We start from the raw sequence: 20,364 nt of genomic DNA, 5'->3' as shown, positions 1-20,364 counted from the left end.
CAATTTTCATCATAAACAATACCCAAACAAAACGCCCAGTACTCTTTACATTGTGATGCTTATGAAAATAATATTTTTTATTTCAACTATTTGTAGGCTTACAGCTACAAGTCAAATCAAAGGAAAAAAATCAGCAACACAGTATGTCATTTAGCAACTTCTTTAGAAAAAAATAAAAATTTTCCAGTCCTTAATTAGAAATAGATACCATCTTGATAAGCAACTTAATACAACTTGATTACAGAAAATAATCTCAGAAGATGCCATAAAAGTATATGTAGTTTACAACAAATCAAGCAACATGTAGTTGTGCATTTTTGACACTGACATTTCCACATTTTTTAAGAATCTAACTTAACAATCTCATTTAATGATTGACACTCCCAAATAGCAGCAAATTCAAATTACATATAAGGACATACAAAATTCTATATAAGTTTATAACACATCTAGGTGATGTCCACAATATATCAAAATGGACTTAATTTGAATAATTGGCAATTGTTTAATGAACATGTCATAAATGTGTACTGATTGCAACTATACACTTGGATTACTATCTTCACAAACTTTCTAATCAACATTTTAGAAACAGTAACACCATTTTTTCCACATATAAGGTTCACAGCAATTAACATACATTCAGTGGTTCAAAGTTATGTATTGCAGCATTTAGATGGGAAGGAAGACACTTGTAGAATTTGAAAGAAAATTCTGAAACAAGAGTCATCACCTAGGCAAAAATAGTGAAGCATAACCTTTATGCGTTACAACCTTTACATGGAATATGTCACAATTTCTATCTATTCACCTAAATGTAGCAAGTGCCTTACACAAGTCTTTTCGTTGTGGCACCAATTTCAAGTAACTTTTATTAACTTAAACCCAAAGATACAGAGCTGGAGTTGTGACAAAAATCTTCAATCAGAAATGTTGTGTTCTTTCACCATACTATTATTATGTAAAGGACATACCATAATTCCATTTTCCTAATTACCTAAACATTGTAATACATGTCGTTCAGTTATAGATTAAGTGTAATAGATCGATCCTATAGCTCTGAATACCTTTGCCAAAATGTAGAAATGTAAAATAGAAACATAATAAAGCAGGTATTTGTCGGACATGCAGCCACTCCCTCATGGGGACAGAATGTTGAGTCTTGTATGAAATTTTCGGCGACGGCTGCCTACCTGATGATACTGCAAGTTTTTTTGTCATAGAAAATTACATAAAATTTCAATATGGCATTGTACCCTTTCTTTTTGGCACACTGAAAGCAAATTTCAAGGGTTTAGTCCAGAGCTACCAGTAGCTTTGGTGATCAAACTTTGGTATTTCTAGTGGTCAATAATCTTTGGGACTAGTTCCATATAGGAAAAATGTCAGAAAAGTTTGTGGTCCAAAAATGAGGTATCTATCTTTAGCTGGTATCCATCCCCTATTGTAGCTGCTGAGTTTCTTTTGTCTTCTCCACGATTTTGCAGGGAATGAAAGTGAAAATGATCTTCAACCAGTTTACCTGAAATGAATAATGAACAGATGAGCTAATCTTCCACTGGTCATGACAGAGAAGATAGATGCTATATACAGTACTTTAAATTTACTAGTTCATTGCACTGGAGAAATTCCCCTTGCTCTTTTCAACAAGTACAATGAACAGTATTCCACAACTCAACGTCCTGTCCTAAGGACTGTGACCCTTTCCAGTAGCATACATGTTTGGTGAGCAACACAGTCGGGATTCAAACTTCCCGCCTTCTTAGTCCAAAAACAAAGGTAGGGTTACTAACGACTGGACTATATACGCTACTCAGAGAAGATGAAAGATGCTCATCAGCTACAGTAGGCTAATTCTTACAACCAAACTAACACTACTCTGGAATGTCGTGGTTAGCGATAAAATCGTGGTTAGCGATAACCCTGGAGTTGGAAGCCCTTAACTCGTGAGTGTTGGACACGTTGAACGTTCCGGAGATGTCCATGATGAGGTGCATCCTCTTGACTTTCCTGAGTTCGATGCTCAGCGTGATGATGTACAGAAGAAGTCCGATCCCCAGGGCCCACTCCCCGCCGACTGCCGCCAGACGGATCGCGTACAGGTAGTTCTCGTTGGTAAAGATAATGCCACCGAACACAAACACTGGTAACCATGTTAAGAAAGACATTCTTATTGTTTCCATCCATCCATCCAGCCAAAACACACAAATAAAACCACACAAGCTACAGAAAACAGAACTATCCTGACAACAAGTACTAAACAAAAACTCCCCATGAATTAGTAGCCTCTTCCATTGACCTCATGACCTGGAATGTCTGTCACCTGTCAGCCAAGGTTGTGAAATTATCTAATTCTACCACCTCTGAACTTTCTTTCCTGTCCTTCATGCATACCCTTGCCCTTTACTTTCTGTCACTCTGTGGTGAGATGTGCCTATATCATGGTAATACAAAAACAGTGATGCAAACAGATACACCGAAAACAATAGGTCTGTACATGGAGGCGATGTTGAAGGATACTGATGCCTCCACTCACTGTAGTCAGGATAGCCACCAGAAGTCGTACCCTGAAGGCCCATAAGCTGGTAAACACCGGCCGCAGCTTGAAGCTGAGGATGGTGTCCAGCCAGATGTACACAATCCCCAGGGCAAACGCCATAACGGCTCCAACCATGTGGGGATACAACATCTCAGACCACTAGGGGGAAGACAAGTCATGAAGTTATAGTCTGATTCATAAGACTTGACCAGGGCTATCTTCAGGGCCTATCTCTGTGTCCCAGGACGAAAATTTGCTTGTTGGGATGGAAAAAATTTCACCCCGTCCGTCCAAAAAAAAATGATCTTCATGACATGAAATTGACAAGAATATTTTCCGACAGATTTAACGACAAAAATTAACAATAAGGGTTCCAAAATAATGAGTGGGAAAGAATATTTAAAAATTGGACACAACCCTGGACTGGACAGTTATAGTGGGCTGTTATAAAATTTGAGATGGGTGTTCTGAATTGGTCTGTATTTCAGGGTATCTAACAGCCTTCTACTTGTATCCCTAAGCTTTCACAGAACTAGGCTAGGTAAAAGTGGATGGAAATAAACTCAAACTCATACCTGAAAGGCACCGACCATCATGAGACCAAAGCAGACAAGGACACCACAGCCAAACGTGAACTTGTTCAGTTTGGGAGGACCGTCACACTGTGAGATGTAACTATATCTCAGAAACATTAGCACCACACCTACAATAGGTACATAATAGGGGAAACCATGTATGAAACAAACAAACAAGCAAGCAAACATTTCTCATATAGAAGGGACTTTCAAGGGAGCGTAAGTGTAGCATATCTTTTATCAGCTTCTGTATCTGTATAGCCGGTATAACTGCACTTTGACATACATGTAACACACCAGCTTCACCAGGTACACGTGCTAGCAGCTGGTTATATTACCTGTACTCCTAACCTTTACACATCTAGCTGTATCTGATCATGATAAGGATGCCCCTACTGTACTTGGTGGCAACAAGTTCATATACTAATATTACTATACAATAATTTTATGAAAAAATCAAGCTTTCCTAAAAAGAATTCGTTAAAAAGATTCCTGAATCTGCATTAATATGTTTTCAAAAATCGAATTTTTTCTTATTCATTCCAGTGTCCACCCACAAAATGAAAATACAAATCTATTCATATCATTTTAACTTATGTTCCCTCAGACCAACTAACATACAGTGTACAAATACTAGTGAAAACAACTTAGCCTTTGCCTTGGCAGTAGAAATATATTTAGGTACAGGTACCTCCAAATGCAGAAAGGTTGAAGGATAAAGTGAAGATGCCTCTCTCTGGGGGATACACGCCTGTGTCACTGTTAGAAATGGAAAAATCCTTGTCTTAAACATCTTGGTATGATCTTAGACAATCACAGGTACAGTCATAAGGCAGTTCCCAACACAGAGCCTCGCCCACAGAGTATACAATATACAGTGGGGAGGCTCTGCAAAACCAAGCTTTTGTGGACGTGTCTGCTAACAAGCTGTCAGCCAATCAGAATCAACTTTACTTAAAGAAAACATTTAGGAAATTCTCTGATTGGCTGACCACTGGTGAGAGGCCACTGTGAACTGCAACAGTGAAAACCGCAGCCCGGTTTAGCAGAGCCTCCTAATTGCAAACTTAAGGCATTTTGTATTGGCTGCAAGCGAGGCTCTGTGAAGAATGCTATGTCGAGGAACACATCTTTTTACCTACTGTATTGACAGCTTAAAATCATTCAAGGATTGCATTGAAAGGCTATGCAGTCCTGCATTCTTACCTTATAAAAGGAAAATTCTTCACTGTGTGATCATTGCTGACTGCAATAGCGTAGCTGTAAAGAAAAGAAAAAAAAAAGAATTATGACAAGGTAAAGTTAGCCTGGGTGCCATATCCGATTACTACACTCGCTACCCTTAATTTTCTAACCTCCTTGATGCAACTAAGTTTACATACCCCTTTCTTCTACTTTTACCGTACGGTATATCTAATTTCGTTCTTTTTTAACACTGTTGATATGAAGTACTTACCACACAAAGAACATGATGATTGTCCCGACTCCCACTACGATGGGCAGCACGCAGCAGGGATGGGCCCCCATCTTGGGTTTACTGTCTCTCGGTGCGGAGCTCCCAGACCTGTAGGGTGACAATCATGTGCAGGGCTCGAAATTCATCTTTGGGAATAGGTGCACTGGTGCACCCAACTAAAAAAATTGGGTGCACAGAAAGAATTTTGGGTGCACCAGATAAAATATAGTTGAATGTTCTTCAGAACATAATTACAAAGTTTAATGCTGCTGCCTTTCTTAAGAACTTCAATCTGTAATTCTATAGCTAACTTCAAAATTTCAAACAAATAATACATTAAATAAAGTACAGCAAAAAGTAATCATGCTGTTTTTCATACTTTCATTTCAAGAATATTCTGTATACTAGTGTACAATAGTACCTTAACCCTATAGGCTACAAAAATATATAGGTGCACCAGTGCACCCACAGTCAAAAATTAGGTGCACAGCTCCAATTTTGGGTGCACTGGGTGCACATGCACCCACTATTTCGAGCCCTGATGTGCATCAATACTGATCTAAGTGGACACTGGTGGTCACTATAGACAGGATTCTTAATACTTAAAAATGTCAATCGGAAAAATTATCAAAGGCATCACCAAAAAGCCATATTGGCCAGGTGGTCCTTATGACTAGAAGTGATCACTTGTACAGGTTTGACTGTATGTACATTTTATTAAATAGACATGCATTAGTCTCCAAGAAGACGTAGGGTTCTGCTCTGTGTTTTACACATGTTTTCTGAAGTTTTTTCTACGGTTTTCTAGTGGTCCACATCTTTATCTCTCTGTGTTACTAGTATCCAATAGCCTGGATGCCAGCCTTATCTATAGCTTTAGTCCCCTAACAAGGCTGGCCTCTAGGATATTTATCCAAGATGAACATGCATTTATATCTAACTAGAGGAAAATGTGCAAAGCAGATCTACACATACCTCATGTTTCCTACCCTGCTTGCAAAAAGGGCGACAGAGAAATGATTAAAGCATTATATAAAGCACCAAGGGAAATCAAGTCTATAGTCATGGGCATGATCAATATTACTATTATCACAATCAAATAACACATACATTGTATATTAAAATACATGTCAAATGAATGAGCTCTTTGGTTAATCTCCAAGCAGATCTAATGGTTGCAAAGACTGTATCCAACTGGCAAAAGGAGTTTTTATTGGATACGGTCTTTGCAACCGTTAGATCTTCTTGGAGATTTTTTTTGGTGTCTAGGGTGCATACAGGGTAATGATTACATTCTATATAGGGATTAGGGAGCATGTTAAAAACCCACCACACTTACTGACAAGTTTAACCTCCATTGACATTCATCCGCTAGGTTACATAAATCCGTCACACCACGAAAATCTCTTTCCCCCTAAAATCTACTGTGAACTTGAATCCCCGCAAAAATAAATGAGTTTACAGTAAGTCATAGACTCATACATTACCTAATTCTCTATAATTCTGCTGTGCAGTGAAGCTGTGAAAATTGACCTTGCTACTAAACTTTGACCTCAAACCACTCCAAAGAAATGCAAGGTCAGTTCAGGGACATTTGCTCCATCAATACAAGGCCATGTTGATTTGATTACATGGATAGCATCCTCTGGGAACCCCAAAACCGATGTGAGCAAGCGAAAAAAAAAGGGTGGCATAAACAAAATTGCCTTCATTATGAAATCTACATTATAAGTGGTCAGGAAGGTTGAACATTAGCTACTTTATAAAACACACAGCGTATGTTATATTGCTTCTACCGATCAATAGATTCTTCGTTTTTCTTCTTTCACATCTTCTTCTTTGACTTTGGAATTAACTTTAACCTTCTACAACATTAGTATTAGTTTTCTGATATTTTTTTTGCTAATGGCATATATTTGCTCATTTTGCAGCTGCTTTGTACAATTCAAAGTGTGGTAGAAAATTTCTATCTGGGGGGTGGGGGATGGGTCAAAATTTGACTGTAGGTGGATGTCTTCCATATAATGAAATCAACATGGCCTAAGTGGTAACAGTTACTAACACCCCTAGAGGTCAGATGGTTAACTTAATTAGTTGGCACTTAATTCCACTGACATGAGTGGAACCTTACATTTAGCTGCAACCTTCTGAATAATTAACAACTTTTACACTAACTTTATGTTTTTTCATCTGATAATACAAATTGGATGCACTGAGTACCTTTTCAGTGGGTGTCTACTGTTAGAAGACTAGTAGATAGGTCAGTAATTAGTCCTATTTAGCAATTCATCAAAAAGACAAAGTGGTGGGACATATTTTTCTGAGCACAAGTTGTAGTCAGTGCACAAAGGAACTTGTAGTGTCTACTCTATCAATGTTTCAGAAGGTGAACAAAATACTCTAAAAAAAGGTGCTATCTACCACCAAAATAATCAAAATGGTTACTATAGTAATATTAGTATGTCCAGAACATGAGATCCAAAAGCTTTGCTGTAGTACCAAAGAAACCTGCAAGGTGGCCCAATATGAAACTTAAATTGTGTTTCTTGTTACCGACACCTACCTGTGTATACCAAATATCGTAAAGATTCATCAATAACTTAAATCATGCTCTTCACAAACATACTCACTTGAACAATTAACCACCCACAAATGCACCCACCGGCACAAACACACGTGTACATATAATTCACCTATACAACCGATACACCCACCCACCTAAATTCACAAACAAACCCACCTAAAATGACACAGCACCAACAACATAACAAGAGTCAATGAACAGAATTCAAAGTGCTATCTTGTGTCAACTTTGACAGTATACGTAGGCAACAATGTAAATTTACAATCCCATAAGTCAATATCAAAAACGTCACAACTTACAGTGTTATCCAAATAGTTTTTTTGACATCCCTTTAATGATTCACCTGAATATTAGCAAAGAATGTTTTTGAAACAACCAAATAATATTTATAGTTGCAAGATGATTTGAAACCATTACAATAGGAAGGAAATTTTAAAAGACATGCTGACAAATAAATCATGTTTGTGTCTGTTTTGTTTTCAAAGTTTTCACAGTGACCTCTTCACAGTGAATATACATTTCCAATCCAATGTATTACTAATTGTACTTCAGAATTGTTTCAATCGTGAACTTAAGGCCATACCAATTTAATTTCTTGGTAAACGGATTTTTAGTTTAAATCTTAACAACAAAAATCATGAAAATAGAAGGCAGGGGTGAAAACTTGCACTGGACCCTGTTCACTCCCTGATACTATGTGCACCAAGGTAAAAACATTCCTCTTCATGTTGTTTTTCCAATCTAGCATTTTTTAAATTTTTTTTTATTCCGTTAAACCAAGAAAATAAATTGGCGTGGACTAAGCACTGCAAAATCCTACTAGCACTTTCCTCCTCTACCGCAAAATTAAGTTCTCACAAAAACAAATGAATTTACGGTACACACCCTTCTGATATATTCGATACTTGGTTGCTCCGGTCTTGCAGTGCCCTCATGTGCTATTCTTCGAGAAAAGGCCCTGGATAGTGAAGTCACAACGAAGATCATAAACATGTAATATATTTTCTTACCTGGACAATATGGCAAGCTCCTTCTTTCACAGTCAGAACTTTATTGATTTTTAGAGATTAAAAAACGTCATACTGTAGTAATTCTATTGATTATCACCAATAGTGAACTATATCAAGCTTATTGTGCAAACATATCACACTTGTTTGAATTCTTAACTTATTGTTATTTAATCTATAAACGCAAAATGAGGGACACAAGCTGTTCAATCAAGTTTACCTGAGGATGAGTTGATCAACAATTTCTAATGAACAACTTTGTTGACCTCAGGTAACCCTGGTGACACGATGATTTTGCTGGGGTGACCTCTTTTCTGTAGGTTTCTAGTTCTGAAACCAGAAAAAAAGTTACATTAATTAATGATCACTTTTTACAAGGAGGTCTCCTCTAATTTATGATCGCTATATCTAATTATATGTCTTCTGCTGTATAACGTTAAATGTCAAACAATACAAATTACTGTTAACCTCGAAATGTTCATGGTGGTTTAATCTTTGTGGTTTTGGCAGTGACATTTTTACCTTGAGTCTACAACACCATAAATATGAATTTCCCATGTATTACTATTCTATTGTAATACAGTGTCAACTGCGAACTTATGGGAATGCGGAAACGTAACCGCCTTACCCTCCTGCCGCGAAATCCCCTTGAAATAAATGATTTCACAGTTACAATGTGTGTGACAACAAATATTCACTAGTCCAAAAGCAAGGGAAAAACAAAACCTGAAGAGTTTCCTATATTGATTTTTAACCAGTACACAAGCTAAGAATGTGATAAAACAACATGACACTCAGGTCAGGTCAAGTATGCATATAACGTTACATGTGTAATACTATAAAAGAGGAAATGTACGTTCGCGGTGGTTTTATAAATTTATGTTCGCCGTTTTCGCGGTTAACCTCTTCCACTGCGAATATTTCCCCCTTTACATGAAACTGATAATAAAAGAATTTACAAGACGTTAAAGGCCCACCTTGTTCTGAAGCGACTGTTCCAAATGGCCTCTTTAAGCTCACGCCGGACGTCAGGATGTTTCCATGGCAAACTTCGGACCTTGGCGTTTCGTAACCTTAAGAGCTTTCACCTTTGAACCTTTTAGACGACTCCACTCTGCGACAGGTTACGACACCAGCTACAATGACACAAAAATATATCCGACTCTTTACAAAATCTAAAATATTTTTTTTTACAAGTCAACTATTACTCAACTTTGTATTAAAAATTGATAACCTCGATATTTAGATAATAAAAGTCATAGGAAAAACGGTTCCTTCAAAGTCTTATGGTTTAGCCTAATCATAACAACATGGCGTCTCGGTTGTGAATATTTTTGGTTTTTGGTGCCGCCTCGCGATAAAAACACACTATCACACATTTTCTGGGATCTAGCTGTATCCACGCATCCTTGTAGAAGAGAATGAATAGATGTTACTGTGTTTTCTAGGAGTTGTATTTACAGTAAAGTACCAGGAGAGCGATCAAAGTGATGTTACTTATTCTCACCATCGGTCCATCGTACTTGCACAGGCTCTTTCCCTGTCACTTTTCGCGGGTACCGGAATGCATCGTCGGCAGATCTTCAAGTCGGTTCATGGATTCTTAACGTGTGCGTACAGGTAACGTAAATTGTTTAACGTCAACCTACATAATGTAGTTCGTTTCAGAAACGAAGGTCTGATGTATGCAAATTTGTTTGCCCTTTAACCTTTGGTTTCCCGCCAAATTCCAAAGTTACCCGCCAAATTTCTAAACTGGGTGGTGACGGCCTTACACAGAAGTGCATGAACTGAGGGTTATTTCAGCGACCAAAAATAGGAAATGTAAGTTTATGGTTAGATTATGTATTTTGCATAAAGCTATCTTATTCTATGTATCGTTAATACTAAGGTTGTACTGTTTGAAGGAATCGGTCTAACTTATACTTTTGGGGGGAGGGGGGCGGGCTTGAAGGTGTTTCTGCTAGCAGCCGAAGTGTAACTCTAATTCTCTAAGTCTCCAAATGAATATCAAGTTATGGCCACCGAATGCAAATATAAAGAAGCTCTCTCTATAATTTTACTTACACACAAAGACAATTTCTTGTCAACAAGTTACTCTTGAGCCAGATACACAGAAACAAATATATTTTGTCAATCTTTCTTTGAAGTCCCAAGGTAATTAAACTTTAAAGAGGCGACATTTCTATGCATATGACCATGTGTGGTTCAAGCGCCACTTACTGGGACCAGTCTAACTGGTCTGGACCTTTTATCAAAGTGGTACGTGCGTGCGTTGGGTTTGTGTGCTGACGGCCGGGGTTTGATTCCCAGGAGCCACAAGGTGACTTGCTTCGACGCCATAAAAATTATATCAGGGTGCACTGTGCACTAGTGAGATGCAAAAAACGGATATGCTTGGGTTACTGTTTCGGGTACAATCTGCAAAATATGAAAAAAATTCCGTCTGTATGTCAGCTTTTTATGCCATATACATGTATTATTCAAATTGTGCTCTGCAGAAGTCAATTGAATTGGAACTCTGAAAGGCTGTTGATTGCCTAAGAAGGCACATGATACACACATATTCCTAAATCACTCAGGACAGTTAACATGTGGATGACTCTCACATAGGACTTTCTACCCAGTCTTCAATAATTTTTTCCGTATTACTTTGGAGTCTAACATTGCAACTGATCTTTATGTTTTGTAGCCATCCCAGTAGATTGTACAATATGGCCTCTGCCCGAGGTGCCCTGATAGTGTTGGAAGGTGTGGACCACAGTGGGAAGACTACCCAGTGTATGAAGCTAGTCGAGGCACTGCAGAAACACGGACAGAAAGCTGAGCTCATCAGGTTCCCAGGTAATCATATCACTATTTAGTGTACTGTATATGATATATTTATATGCAGGTGGAATATTTGAACGTTATAGGAAGGGGTGTTACACACAAGTTTAGAAATACAGTACAATTGTACAATAAATCTTGAATATCTGTCTCTTCTTTTTGCGGTATTACTGTGACCTTTCCAATGTATTACTACAGTAGCGTACTGCAGAATTGTTTCAACCACAAACTTAAAACACAGCAAAACCTCCATCGGTCCTCTCTCTTCCTACATGTATGTCTCATACTTACAATGTAACGCAGAATACCTGCTGTATTTTGATGTAACTTTCCTTTGTCATGAATACTAATAGATCTGTATTTATTAACATGACACAAAGGGTTTTCCTCAATATCCGATTGACAACTTCTGTGTTCTTCCTATGTTGTATAGACCGCACCACAGCTATAGGAAGTGTCATCAATGACTACCTGGGGAATAAATGTGAGCTGCACGACTTCGCCATCCATCTGCTGTTCTCAGCCAACAGATGGGAAGCTGTGTAAGTGTACCGTGAAGCTTAAAATATCTGCAGTTGGTTTATGTTAAATTTTGCAGTTTCCTCAGTGAGAGGTCACCCTGCAAACTCACACTCTGTCTAGCATAGCGTTACTACAGTTGTTTCAACTGTGAGCTCAAATAAACTTATACTTTTAGTCTAGTAGTTGTTAAGCACTTGGCATTGTGTGCGGTAGTGGTTAGGGTAGTTGACTAAGAATCTAAATGTATAGTTCTCTTTCAAAATCTGTTTCTGATGTTTCAGGCCTAGAATGGAGAAGCTTCTGTCAGAGGGCACTTCTCTCATTGTTGACAGATATGCATTCTCAGGAGTGGCCTTTACTGCAGCCAAGGTAGGGACTAATCAGAATCTTTACAGATGGCATTATCATCATGTATTAAGGTGGCATCAATGTTCAAGTTGTTAAACTAGCGGACATGTGATACGCAGGCCCCAGGTTTGATTCCTGGCTATATTTTTGTCCTTGGGAAAGTCACTTAACACAACTTTTCTTACTTACAGCAGAACTTCTGTTTTTTGTATCCTTGGTCCTGGACATGCTGTGATCTTGACTTCTCGTTGTTGTTGTTCTTGTAGGGGTTGGATATGCGGCGGTGTCAACACTCGGACATCGGGCTGCCCCGGCCCGACCTGGTCATCTACCTGACCCTGCCTCCGGAGGAGGCCGCCAAACGGTCGGAGTACGGCGGAGAGAGGTACGAACAGACCGACTTCCAGAAAAAAGTAGCTGAAAATTTCAAAGTCCTACAGGAAGATGACTGGAAGGTACGTTACGAATGCATGCATTCATGGCATGTAGAGTATAACAAAATTATACATGACTTTTCATTGATTTTAGTATGTGAAAAAAGTGGTGTTTGTAGTCCTTAAACTTGTGTTAGAAAATGAATTTTCAAAGATGGTCCAAATCCCACTGTACTACATTTCATTCTTGAGAAAAACAATTTCACAAGGGGTATGAATATCATGATCAAGATCTCATACTCTAAGATAGTCAAATGTAACTAGGCAGAACTGTTGCAAATTCCACATCTAACCCCTTTCTACCATGTCTGTCTCTTTAATCTAGATTTTGAATGCAAACCAGACAATAGAGGAACTTCATACACACATCCTACAACTAGCAAAGGAGGCTGTAACCAAGTCAAGCTGTCAACCTATCTTACCTCTATGGAAGTCAATGGAAAATGGCCAACCATAGAAATTTACAATTTTTTCCCCATTGGTACCTTGTTTGGATGATACAACAGTTTCTTTTACTTAGTATGCTGTTACAGTGCATGAATGTTTTTGAAAGTCAAGAGGTAAGACTGAAAGAAAATGTAGCTCTCAAGGAGTTAAAAATGTTATTCTTCTCAGTATGCCTTTTTACATATGGACAAGTACAAACAGATAGACATGCATAGATAATACACACGCTCGCACACACACACATGCACACACACACATACACATACATGCCCATATACGGTCAGAGAGGAAAAGAGAAAGAAGTTTATCTTATTTTGTTCTATATAGTATTTAATGTCCAAAGACAACCATGTACAGACTTTCATTACCTCGCAATAAGAATATGCAAACTACTTGAATATCAATAATCATGTCTTCCTCTTTGAAGGCAGCTGAAAATCAGCCATGGTGTTGGGACATTTGTCATTTACCACTAATATTTTTTTGATAGATGAATAAATAAATGATACACATCCCAGTGCTTACATTTTTTGATGGATGAATAAATAAATGATACACATTCCAGTGCTTCCAGGTATACAGGACCAACAGTGGTTTGGTTAGTACGACTACTGTCTTTTTTTTTTAAAGAAACATGTAACACTCCCAATACATGAAGTCAGACTGATGGTATAAATAGATTGTCACATAAATAGACATGATATACACATGTACAATTAAGTTAAGATAGTATCAATAACTTAAGCAATAGATAAGTAGATAAATAAATAAAACATATTTATAACTACATGTACATCTATACCTCTTACAGTTACGAGTCAAATCTGACAAATGGACATGATAAATGATGATTTTTAGATAAGAATTTGAGATACCGGTATGAAAATAATCTACCTATTGATAAAAGATACTGCACTTTGCTGGTTATGTTACAAACAAAGGGCAATGAGTGTTCATGTTGAGTGAACTAAATTTAGAATCAAAACATGTGGTTCTTGTTACATCGTACAAATGCCATCACACAAAACCCGTAAAAATACATAATAAGGTCTCTATTACCAGAACTCTACTGTGTGTCACTGATAAACTTTAAAGCCCCTGCCACACATTCAGGACCTTCCCACTACTTTTCTCCCGACCACTCCCCAACCATGGCCGGCACTGGTTTAGAATCCATCATATTCCAGCTCAAGTTCGTTCATCAGATCGCATACAAGAAAAACATAACTTTTCCGACTTTTCTTTTTCAAATTTAAAGTCGTCTGGGCTTTCAAGACTAGTAGGCAACTTCGCCAACCAACTTCTAACGATAGATGACTTTGCTCATCACTAACTCCCAACCATGGCCTGGAGAAGGTCGGGAGGCCATGGTTGGCTATGTGTAACAGGGGCTTTATACTATAGATATTTATTTTTCTGGAACATTCCTTAGTAAGCTTCATAGCTCTGCCGTATCCAGCAGTTGTGATACGCTAACATTAATTGCATGTGACGGTTGGTATTTTAGGCCAACAAGTGTCAACAGTCCATGGTCAAACCAGATTGTTTTGGTTGCTGAAAAAATAGTAAATACCGACCAACATGAAACTCACCGTCTCATTTTTCTGACAAATCATTGTCCCTGTTTGGCCAGTTTTTACCATTCTTTCAGAAGTAGTCCAGTAGAGAGACTACATTATCTTTTTTTTGCGACGCCTCCTTGGCGGAGGCATTTTTTCTAGATTGAGCGCTCAAATTGCACTGCTGCTTTTTTATTCTGAAATGCACCGGCAGTTTGTCTAGAGGCCAGCTTCGAGCACTCGAGTCGACGCTCGCTGTCTCTCTCGGCTGAAACGCATCAGTACACTGTCTAAAGGTCTGCCTCGAGGTCGCTGTCCGTAGAGGCCGTCGATTCGACGCTCGCTGTACTACCGGCTCTGTAAGTCGCTCCCACGGAGGTCATCTTTATGACGTCCTGTGACAGTCTGCGCGCTGGGACCTCGTACTTCGGCACCCACGTTTTCCCGATCGTCTTGAACGCCGTCTTGTTCAGATAGTCCAGAAGGTCGTAGAAAACCAAGGACTCTTCCAGGAAGTCGATGAGGGAATCTACGGTGATGTTCATGCTGAAGCCGTCCATGACCATGTAGTAACGCCACTGGTAGATCACTCTCTCGATCTGTGCAGGGTACAGACGAATGAATGCTACCACGAGTCAAAATCTAAGATCATAGATGGCGGGTCATATCGGAAATGACGTCATCTGCCATCTTGAATCCTTTTTTTTTCAACTTAGGATCTATTCTACAGTATGGATTTTTTTCTTAAATTTCTATATTAAAAAAAAACACAATATAAGATGATATGATAAACATTGCATTAGCGGCACCACTGGATAGAATGTACTGGTCTGCTTATATGCTATGTATATATATTTACTGAATAAAAGTTTATGGTCACCACGCGGGCATGCTCCGCCTTGCGTAGGCTGGTGGAAAGGCAATCAGCACCAAGGACAGTTACGTAATACGCATATCTCGGTTCATCCTACGGCAACTCACGACGAGGAATCGGAGTAGTGATTTAAACCAAAGATAACGCCTGCATGTAGCCACAAAGTAATGCCTATGTGGTGAAGATGAAAATTTGCCTATTCTTTCCCCAAAAACATTATACTTTGTCATGACCCTACAAAACTAGCACCATGCAAATTTTAGAATGTAGCATAAAATTGGATGTATCCCTTAATATCATTGTATTTATCATTATTATATGTGTTGTTTGTACCTGCAATTAGCCCTCAGGCATATATTTGCAATAAACTGACCCTAACCTGTTCATGTATGTCTCCAGAGTCGGTCTTGATCACGGCGACGTCTACCGGGGTCAGACCCAACTCCGCCGCCATCGCCACCCACGACACACCTGGCGGAGCGAAAACGATGTTTTAAACAGAAGATTCCTGAACTAGATAAAATCATCCGTAGATAGATTAAACAGGTTGGATGTACAGAAAGTCTGTTTTGAATTTCATCACTCAGATGTCAGATCGAAAATATTATGTCCCTTGCCAGCGGTCATCCCCCCCCCCCAAAAAAAATGATTTAAACAGACGATTCCTGAACTAAATAAGATAATCCGTTAATAGATTAACCAGGTTGGTAAATCGGTATGAAATACAGCAAGTTTGTTTTGAATTTCATCAATCAGACGTCAGATCGGAAGTGCCAGCGGTCAACAACAAAATATTGGTAAGAGTTGGTAGGTTTTTGCTAGGGTCCATTCGGTAACCAGGAGCACAACATTTTTTTCTAACACTCTTTGCAAATTTGTCGCATTGGGATGCCAATGTGGCGACAAGCTAAGGATGCGGCCCCAAACGTGACTGAACTCTACTGATCATAGTGGCAAGGGGTATTTGAGGACACTGAAGCCCGAGGAAGGTATCCAAGCGATTACCGAACCGTTGGCAATGTAGATAGGAACCCAGTTTATAAATCAAAACATATATACTTTAAAAAGTATGCCTCTGCATAAGACCCTGTTGGGTGGGCTCACGTATTCTGTTGACAACGCTGTGTTTGCACATTCTTATTCTCCCCATAGATATGGGTAAGCATACCTTGTCAGCACTGTAATATCTCTGCGGACTCGGCCCATTTATATTTCAAGAAGCCGAAATAAGCCACAGCGTGTGGCGTCAGCAAACTTATAATTGATGGCTTTACACAGATACCCACATAATCTCTTAACAGTCTTCTGAAGTAGCTGCCAATATAAAGTAGTCCCCATGTATATCTTAAGAAGTTGAAATAAGCTGTAGTGAGTGGCATGAGCCAAATTGGTAGGTTATTACTGATACCCACCTAGTCTCTTCGCTCTTCTGAAGTAGTCACCAATACACTGTGTCACAGCCTTCAACTCTGAAAAACAATAAGTCCCTGTTATAGCCAGATGCATTCTATGTTACCCCACATGCTCATGTGTAATACGGGCTAATGTAGACAAACAGTCAATCACACCAAAAAAAAACTGTTCTTACATTTCCATCATAACAAAGGAGCGAGAATCGTCCGAATCCACATACTAAATTTATATCATACTAGCTTGTAAATATGTATTTGTAAAGTATTCTTTTTGTGACCTGTACTTAATTAGCCCAATGAGACATGTATGTCCACAAAAAAGTATTAATTCAAGATTCTGAGCGGCAGCAACTCAAGAAACAATCACAGCTCGGAAATGCTACGTCGCAGACAAGACAGATTAGTCCTGAAACTGAATTGTCTTGTTGATGTCAAGTTTCATTTCCACAGTGTCCCTTCATCGTAATCTGCCATCACACTAGAACGTCCAAATAAGGGAGACGAATTGGAACGATTTCTGGTATTTGTCAGTCAACGTGTTGACCACCATGCATGCCTATGCATATGGCTGCTATAACTTCTCGTCTATTTGTAAATTGCCCTCTAGAAATTTCGAGCTAAATTGTTCTTGGCGCGTGCGCACTGTATCCCTATAGACGTTGGCTGTTCACGTTCGACGAACGTCAAGGAATGCAAGACATTCTAAGATAAGATAGTGAGACGTTGACTGTTCAAGATAAGATAATTTCCGTTGCTAGATGTTCCCATCGTGATAAGAAAAAACCTTGTCCTTACTCAGCAAAACATGCAACAAATCATTTGACAGTTTCAGCCTCCAGGTCAATTTCGTAGACTCTACCCACACTCCGTGGTTTCTTATGTGTATCTGTGTGACCGGCTAACTCCTCTTGCAGCTTATTACCTTCGTGTGCGGAGGTGTTGTTTTCGGTGCGTCTGTTTATTTGCTTGTGTGTCCGCACTGTGAATGAAGTAGCGGCTGGTTTCTACATGCTGGGCACGTCGGGGACACTGACAGGAAGTTAGATCAGAGGTCCCCAAAAGGTCCCAGAATAGGTTATGTTATTTCTTCTCTTACATTTCCTGCTATTTGCATATCTTTTGCCTTATGAGAGCCAGCGGGGAAGTGTATTAGACAGATTCAGCGAGAAGAGAAAGTCACAATAATAAATGAAAAGAAGGAATTAAAAAAATCACGGTGGTATGAGATCTTCAATGGTTCACGACATGCATCTTTGCTCTGTACAGAGTTTAGTTTTCATAAGAATACATGTAAACAAATATATAGCTTTTACTACTTGTGACGTCAAACCTACATGCTCTGAAAGTCTGATGTTCTAAACGTGGCCTTGACAAATAGAGAGAATTAGCAACATAGAACTGAAACCTGTCATTGTTTTGAAATGTGAGACTATCTCGATAGATCATTGTGTCCCTGACATCTACCCCACCCATTGACACCACCCAGCACCAAGACACTTGCTTCCGGAAAATGTCATTTCATGACGCCAGACATTGTTGGCGCATCGTTATCTGCGAGGGACGTTGGTCTTAAGCCAATTGCTATATATCATTGCATAACTTTCGGTCCAAAATGACTTCCAATTTTAGGACAATAAATAATTCTATAAACCAGATTTACAATTCTCCAAGTATCCTATTAAATCATTTCCGCATCATTTTCGCCTTACACCCTGGCAGGCTGCAGATGCACATTAAGATAAACAAACAAACAAACACACCAACTCATGGTAATACCTCCGTTTTTACGGAGGTAAAAGCTTTGTAGTACGGAATGGGACAAGTACTTGGACAGTCTTTGATGGAATGTATAATATGTATGAAAGTTCATAATATGTAAATCTTGAAATGGTGGAGATTTTCCCATATATGTAGATTAAGGCATGCAAATAAAGATACTGTCTCATTTATCCAGTCCCAAATGTGTAAATGATATGGAACATTGCCTGCCTCTCCTGAGCCTCTCATCGTTTTCCTTCTCTGTAGATTAAGGCATGCAGATAAAGATACTGTCTCACTTATCCAGTTCCCAATATGTAAAAGACCCAAAAATGATATGAGACATTGCCTACCTCTTCTGCGCCTCTCGTCCTTTTCCTTCTCTGTCCTCCACATGGCCTTGTACCAGGTCCGTATTCTCTCTACCCACTCAACCTCCGTCTCGTCAGGTCGCATCTTCAGGTCGGAGTTCGGCCGCAGCGGCATTCTGCCGAGTATGATCCTCAGGGGCCCGTGGAACCAAGAATCTTGGATCCTTAAAAAGAAAACAGAAATGCCGTGTCAGAATAATTTTCAGGACCCCATGGAACCTAGACTCGCTCCATCTTTTGATACCAAAAAACAACAGTACATCTCAATGTTATATATGATTCTCAGTGGCCCGTGAAACCAAGACTCACTCCAACTTCAATATGGAAAACGAGATGTGGAAACTGGAAGTTCTGCTGCAGTACCAAAGAAAGCCGCCAGGTCCAAAATCTCACCTCAACTCACTTCGGTTGGGGAGATAAAGACTTTAAGTGTAGGAGAGGGACGGGCTCTTCCTTGCAATATCGTGCCCAATGTTTTACAATATACACCTTAGTATATCAATTGTGTACCATTGAGTTAACAGATAGATGATGGTAGCAAATGATAGGATATGTTCGGTCTTCGTAATCCAATCATCATAATCTCCGGGGTTTCTACCATGAATGGCGTTATGCAAATCACTTAGCCTTTTGCATTAAACCTTCCCGATTGTAGGCACGCCAGACGTTTATGTCGACCTACCTGACTCTGATCATGGTTGGTACTGCTTCTGACATTGTCCCGACAGTTCAAGGATCTTCTCAGATGAACACCTCTGTACGTTCTACTCCACAATGCCCATTCAACTCTATCTTCTCTCAAGCTGAACCCTACACCGTGACTTATCGAGAAGAGTAGGGGTGACCACCCGGTGTGCTTGGCCAAACGGCGGCTTCTGCGTCCAACTTATATATCGTCCCGTTTGGCAGCCACTGGTGCAGAAATATGCACAGCGTCTTTGCAATGTCACAGCTAAGAACTCAACAGTCCCAGCCGAGAGATATCTTAAGACCTGTCCATCAGCGTCTACTGCTGGGCCTAAGGACGCTTGGAAGGGCCTGGGGTCATTGACCCTTTATCTTTTGCAAGTTCACAACACAATCCTCTGACGAATTAACAATATCGGTTGCCCTTGCATCTATTTCTGTGTTGTGTGTTTTAAGTGTCCTAGAGTTTTTTTAAAGCGCGCACTATATACTATTATCATATTATCAATATACACTAAATTATGCATATAATGATGTCGTTTTTGATGTGAGCTGACTTGTAAAAACATACAAATTTAGACTTTCCAATTTGCCATTTAGTATCATGAATAAAGTTTCAAAGTACACAGTCGGCCTAGCGCCTACATGTACGTGTCTAGGCCAGTTCTTCCTCGTGGCACGGTCTAGGGCCTTACATTCAAACTGTCACGTACGCAGTCTAGTCGTAATAATTTCATAATATGCCCAACTGTGTTTTCTTGTCGATTCTTATTGGTGGTGACAACCATGCGTCCAAAGCCTGATGTCAGGCATGCTTTAGGTAGTGTTGATCTGAACACCTCCTCAGAACAGTTGTGTATCATCGACTTGTATCTTCGCCTGGTGGTCAAGACGTCTTGACGAGGAGTTACTAACAGCCTCTCGATTTAGATGAGAGTTTGGCCTTTCCTTAAATAATGAAA

The 20,364-nt window shown here is 39.3% G+C and overlaps 3 protein-coding genes across 9 annotated transcripts; 1 reads left to right on the top strand and 2 right to left on the bottom strand.

Moving 5' to 3' along the window:
* Positions 1-50: 50 nt before the first annotated feature.
* LOC136423469 (DNA damage-regulated autophagy modulator protein 2-like) lies at positions 51-9,757 on the bottom strand. Of its 5 annotated transcripts, XM_066411620.1 has the most exons (11): positions 9,669-9,757; positions 9,139-9,297; positions 8,382-8,491; positions 8,040-8,112; positions 5,546-5,560; positions 4,571-4,678; positions 4,321-4,374; positions 3,806-3,873; positions 3,115-3,242; positions 2,521-2,698; positions 51-2,143 (listed from the first exon to the last, which is right to left on the bottom strand). In XM_066411620.1, exons 4-11 carry the CDS (start codon positions 8,087-8,089, stop codon positions 1,875-1,877), a joined length of 870 nt encoding a protein of 289 aa, XP_066267717.1. In that variant the 5' UTR covers positions 8,090-8,112; positions 8,382-8,491; positions 9,139-9,297; positions 9,669-9,757; the 3' UTR covers positions 51-1,874. The 5 variants fall into 5 exon arrangements, with proteins under 5 accessions (XP_066267717.1, XP_066267718.1, XP_066267720.1 ...); XM_066411621.1 differs by lacking the exons at positions 5,546-5,560; positions 9,669-9,757; XM_066411623.1 differs by lacking the exons at positions 5,546-5,560; positions 8,040-8,112; positions 9,669-9,757.
* LOC136423470 (thymidylate kinase-like) lies at positions 9,463-13,258 on the top strand. 3 transcript variants are annotated; one of them, XM_066411625.1, is made up of 6 exons: positions 9,463-9,781; positions 10,854-11,005; positions 11,424-11,532; positions 11,794-11,881; positions 12,127-12,315; positions 12,620-13,258. In XM_066411625.1, exons 1-6 carry the CDS (start codon positions 9,591-9,593, stop codon positions 12,749-12,751), a joined length of 861 nt encoding a protein of 286 aa, XP_066267722.1. In that variant the 5' UTR covers positions 9,463-9,590; the 3' UTR covers positions 12,752-13,258. The 3 variants fall into 3 exon arrangements, with proteins under 3 accessions (XP_066267722.1, XP_066267724.1, XP_066267723.1); XM_066411627.1 differs by having other exon boundaries at positions 9,667-9,771; XM_066411626.1 differs by lacking the exon at positions 9,463-9,781 and adding an exon at positions 9,852-9,985.
* Positions 13,031-19,597, bottom strand: LOC136423471 (uncharacterized). Its single transcript, XM_066411628.1, has 5 exons — positions 19,398-19,597; positions 18,698-18,879; positions 16,587-16,643; positions 15,554-15,645; positions 13,031-14,899 (listed from the first exon to the last, which is right to left on the bottom strand). The coding sequence occupies exons 1-5, from the start codon at positions 19,430-19,432 to the stop codon at positions 14,591-14,593; spliced, it is 675 nt and encodes a 224-aa protein (XP_066267725.1). The 5' UTR covers positions 19,433-19,597; the 3' UTR covers positions 13,031-14,590.
* Positions 19,598-20,364: the final 767 nt, after the last annotated feature.

Source organism: Branchiostoma lanceolatum, chromosome 17 (genome assembly GCF_035083965.1).
Source record: "Branchiostoma lanceolatum isolate klBraLanc5 chromosome 17, klBraLanc5.hap2, whole genome shotgun sequence".
Lineage (NCBI taxonomy): Eukaryota > Metazoa > Chordata > Leptocardii > Amphioxiformes > Branchiostomatidae > Branchiostoma > Branchiostoma lanceolatum.
Note: the sequence above shows the minus strand (reverse complement) of the source record. Positions and strands in the feature narration are given on the sequence as shown.

Excerpts from the sequence above, each read along its gene's own strand:
- LOC136423471 (XM_066411628.1), bottom strand. The coding sequence starts at position 19,432 with ATGTCAGAAGCAGTACCAACCATGATCAGAGTCAG. Across the intron at positions 16,644-18,697 it reads GGACGAGAGGCGCAGAAGAG|AGTTGAAGGCTGTGACACAG; the intron begins GTAGGCAATGTC and ends ATTGTTTTTCAG. Across the intron at positions 14,900-15,553 it reads CTGGAGACATACATGAACAG|ATCGAGAGAGTGATCTACCA; the intron begins GTTAGGGTCAGT and ends TACCCTGCACAG.
- LOC136423470 (XM_066411625.1), top strand. The coding sequence starts at position 9,591 with ATGTTACTGTGTTTTCTAGGAGTTGTATTTACAGTAAAGTACCAGGAG. Across the intron at positions 9,782-10,853 it reads TTCTTAACGTGTGCGTACAG|CCATCCCAGTAGATTGTACA; the intron begins GTAACGTAAATT and ends TATGTTTTGTAG. Across the intron at positions 11,882-12,126 it reads TGGCCTTTACTGCAGCCAAG|GGGTTGGATATGCGGCGGTG; the intron begins GTAGGGACTAAT and ends TTGTTCTTGTAG.
- LOC136423469 (XM_066411620.1), bottom strand. The coding sequence starts at position 8,089 with ATGAGGGCACTGCAAGACCGGAGCAACCAAGTATCGAATATATCAGAA. Across the intron at positions 3,243-3,805 it reads CAACCTTTCTGCATTTGGAG|GTGTGGTGCTAATGTTTCTG; the intron begins GTACCTGTACCT and ends TACCTATTGTAG. Across the intron at positions 2,699-3,114 it reads TGATGGTCGGTGCCTTTCAG|TGGTCTGAGATGTTGTATCC; the intron begins GTATGAGTTTGA and ends TCTTCCCCCTAG.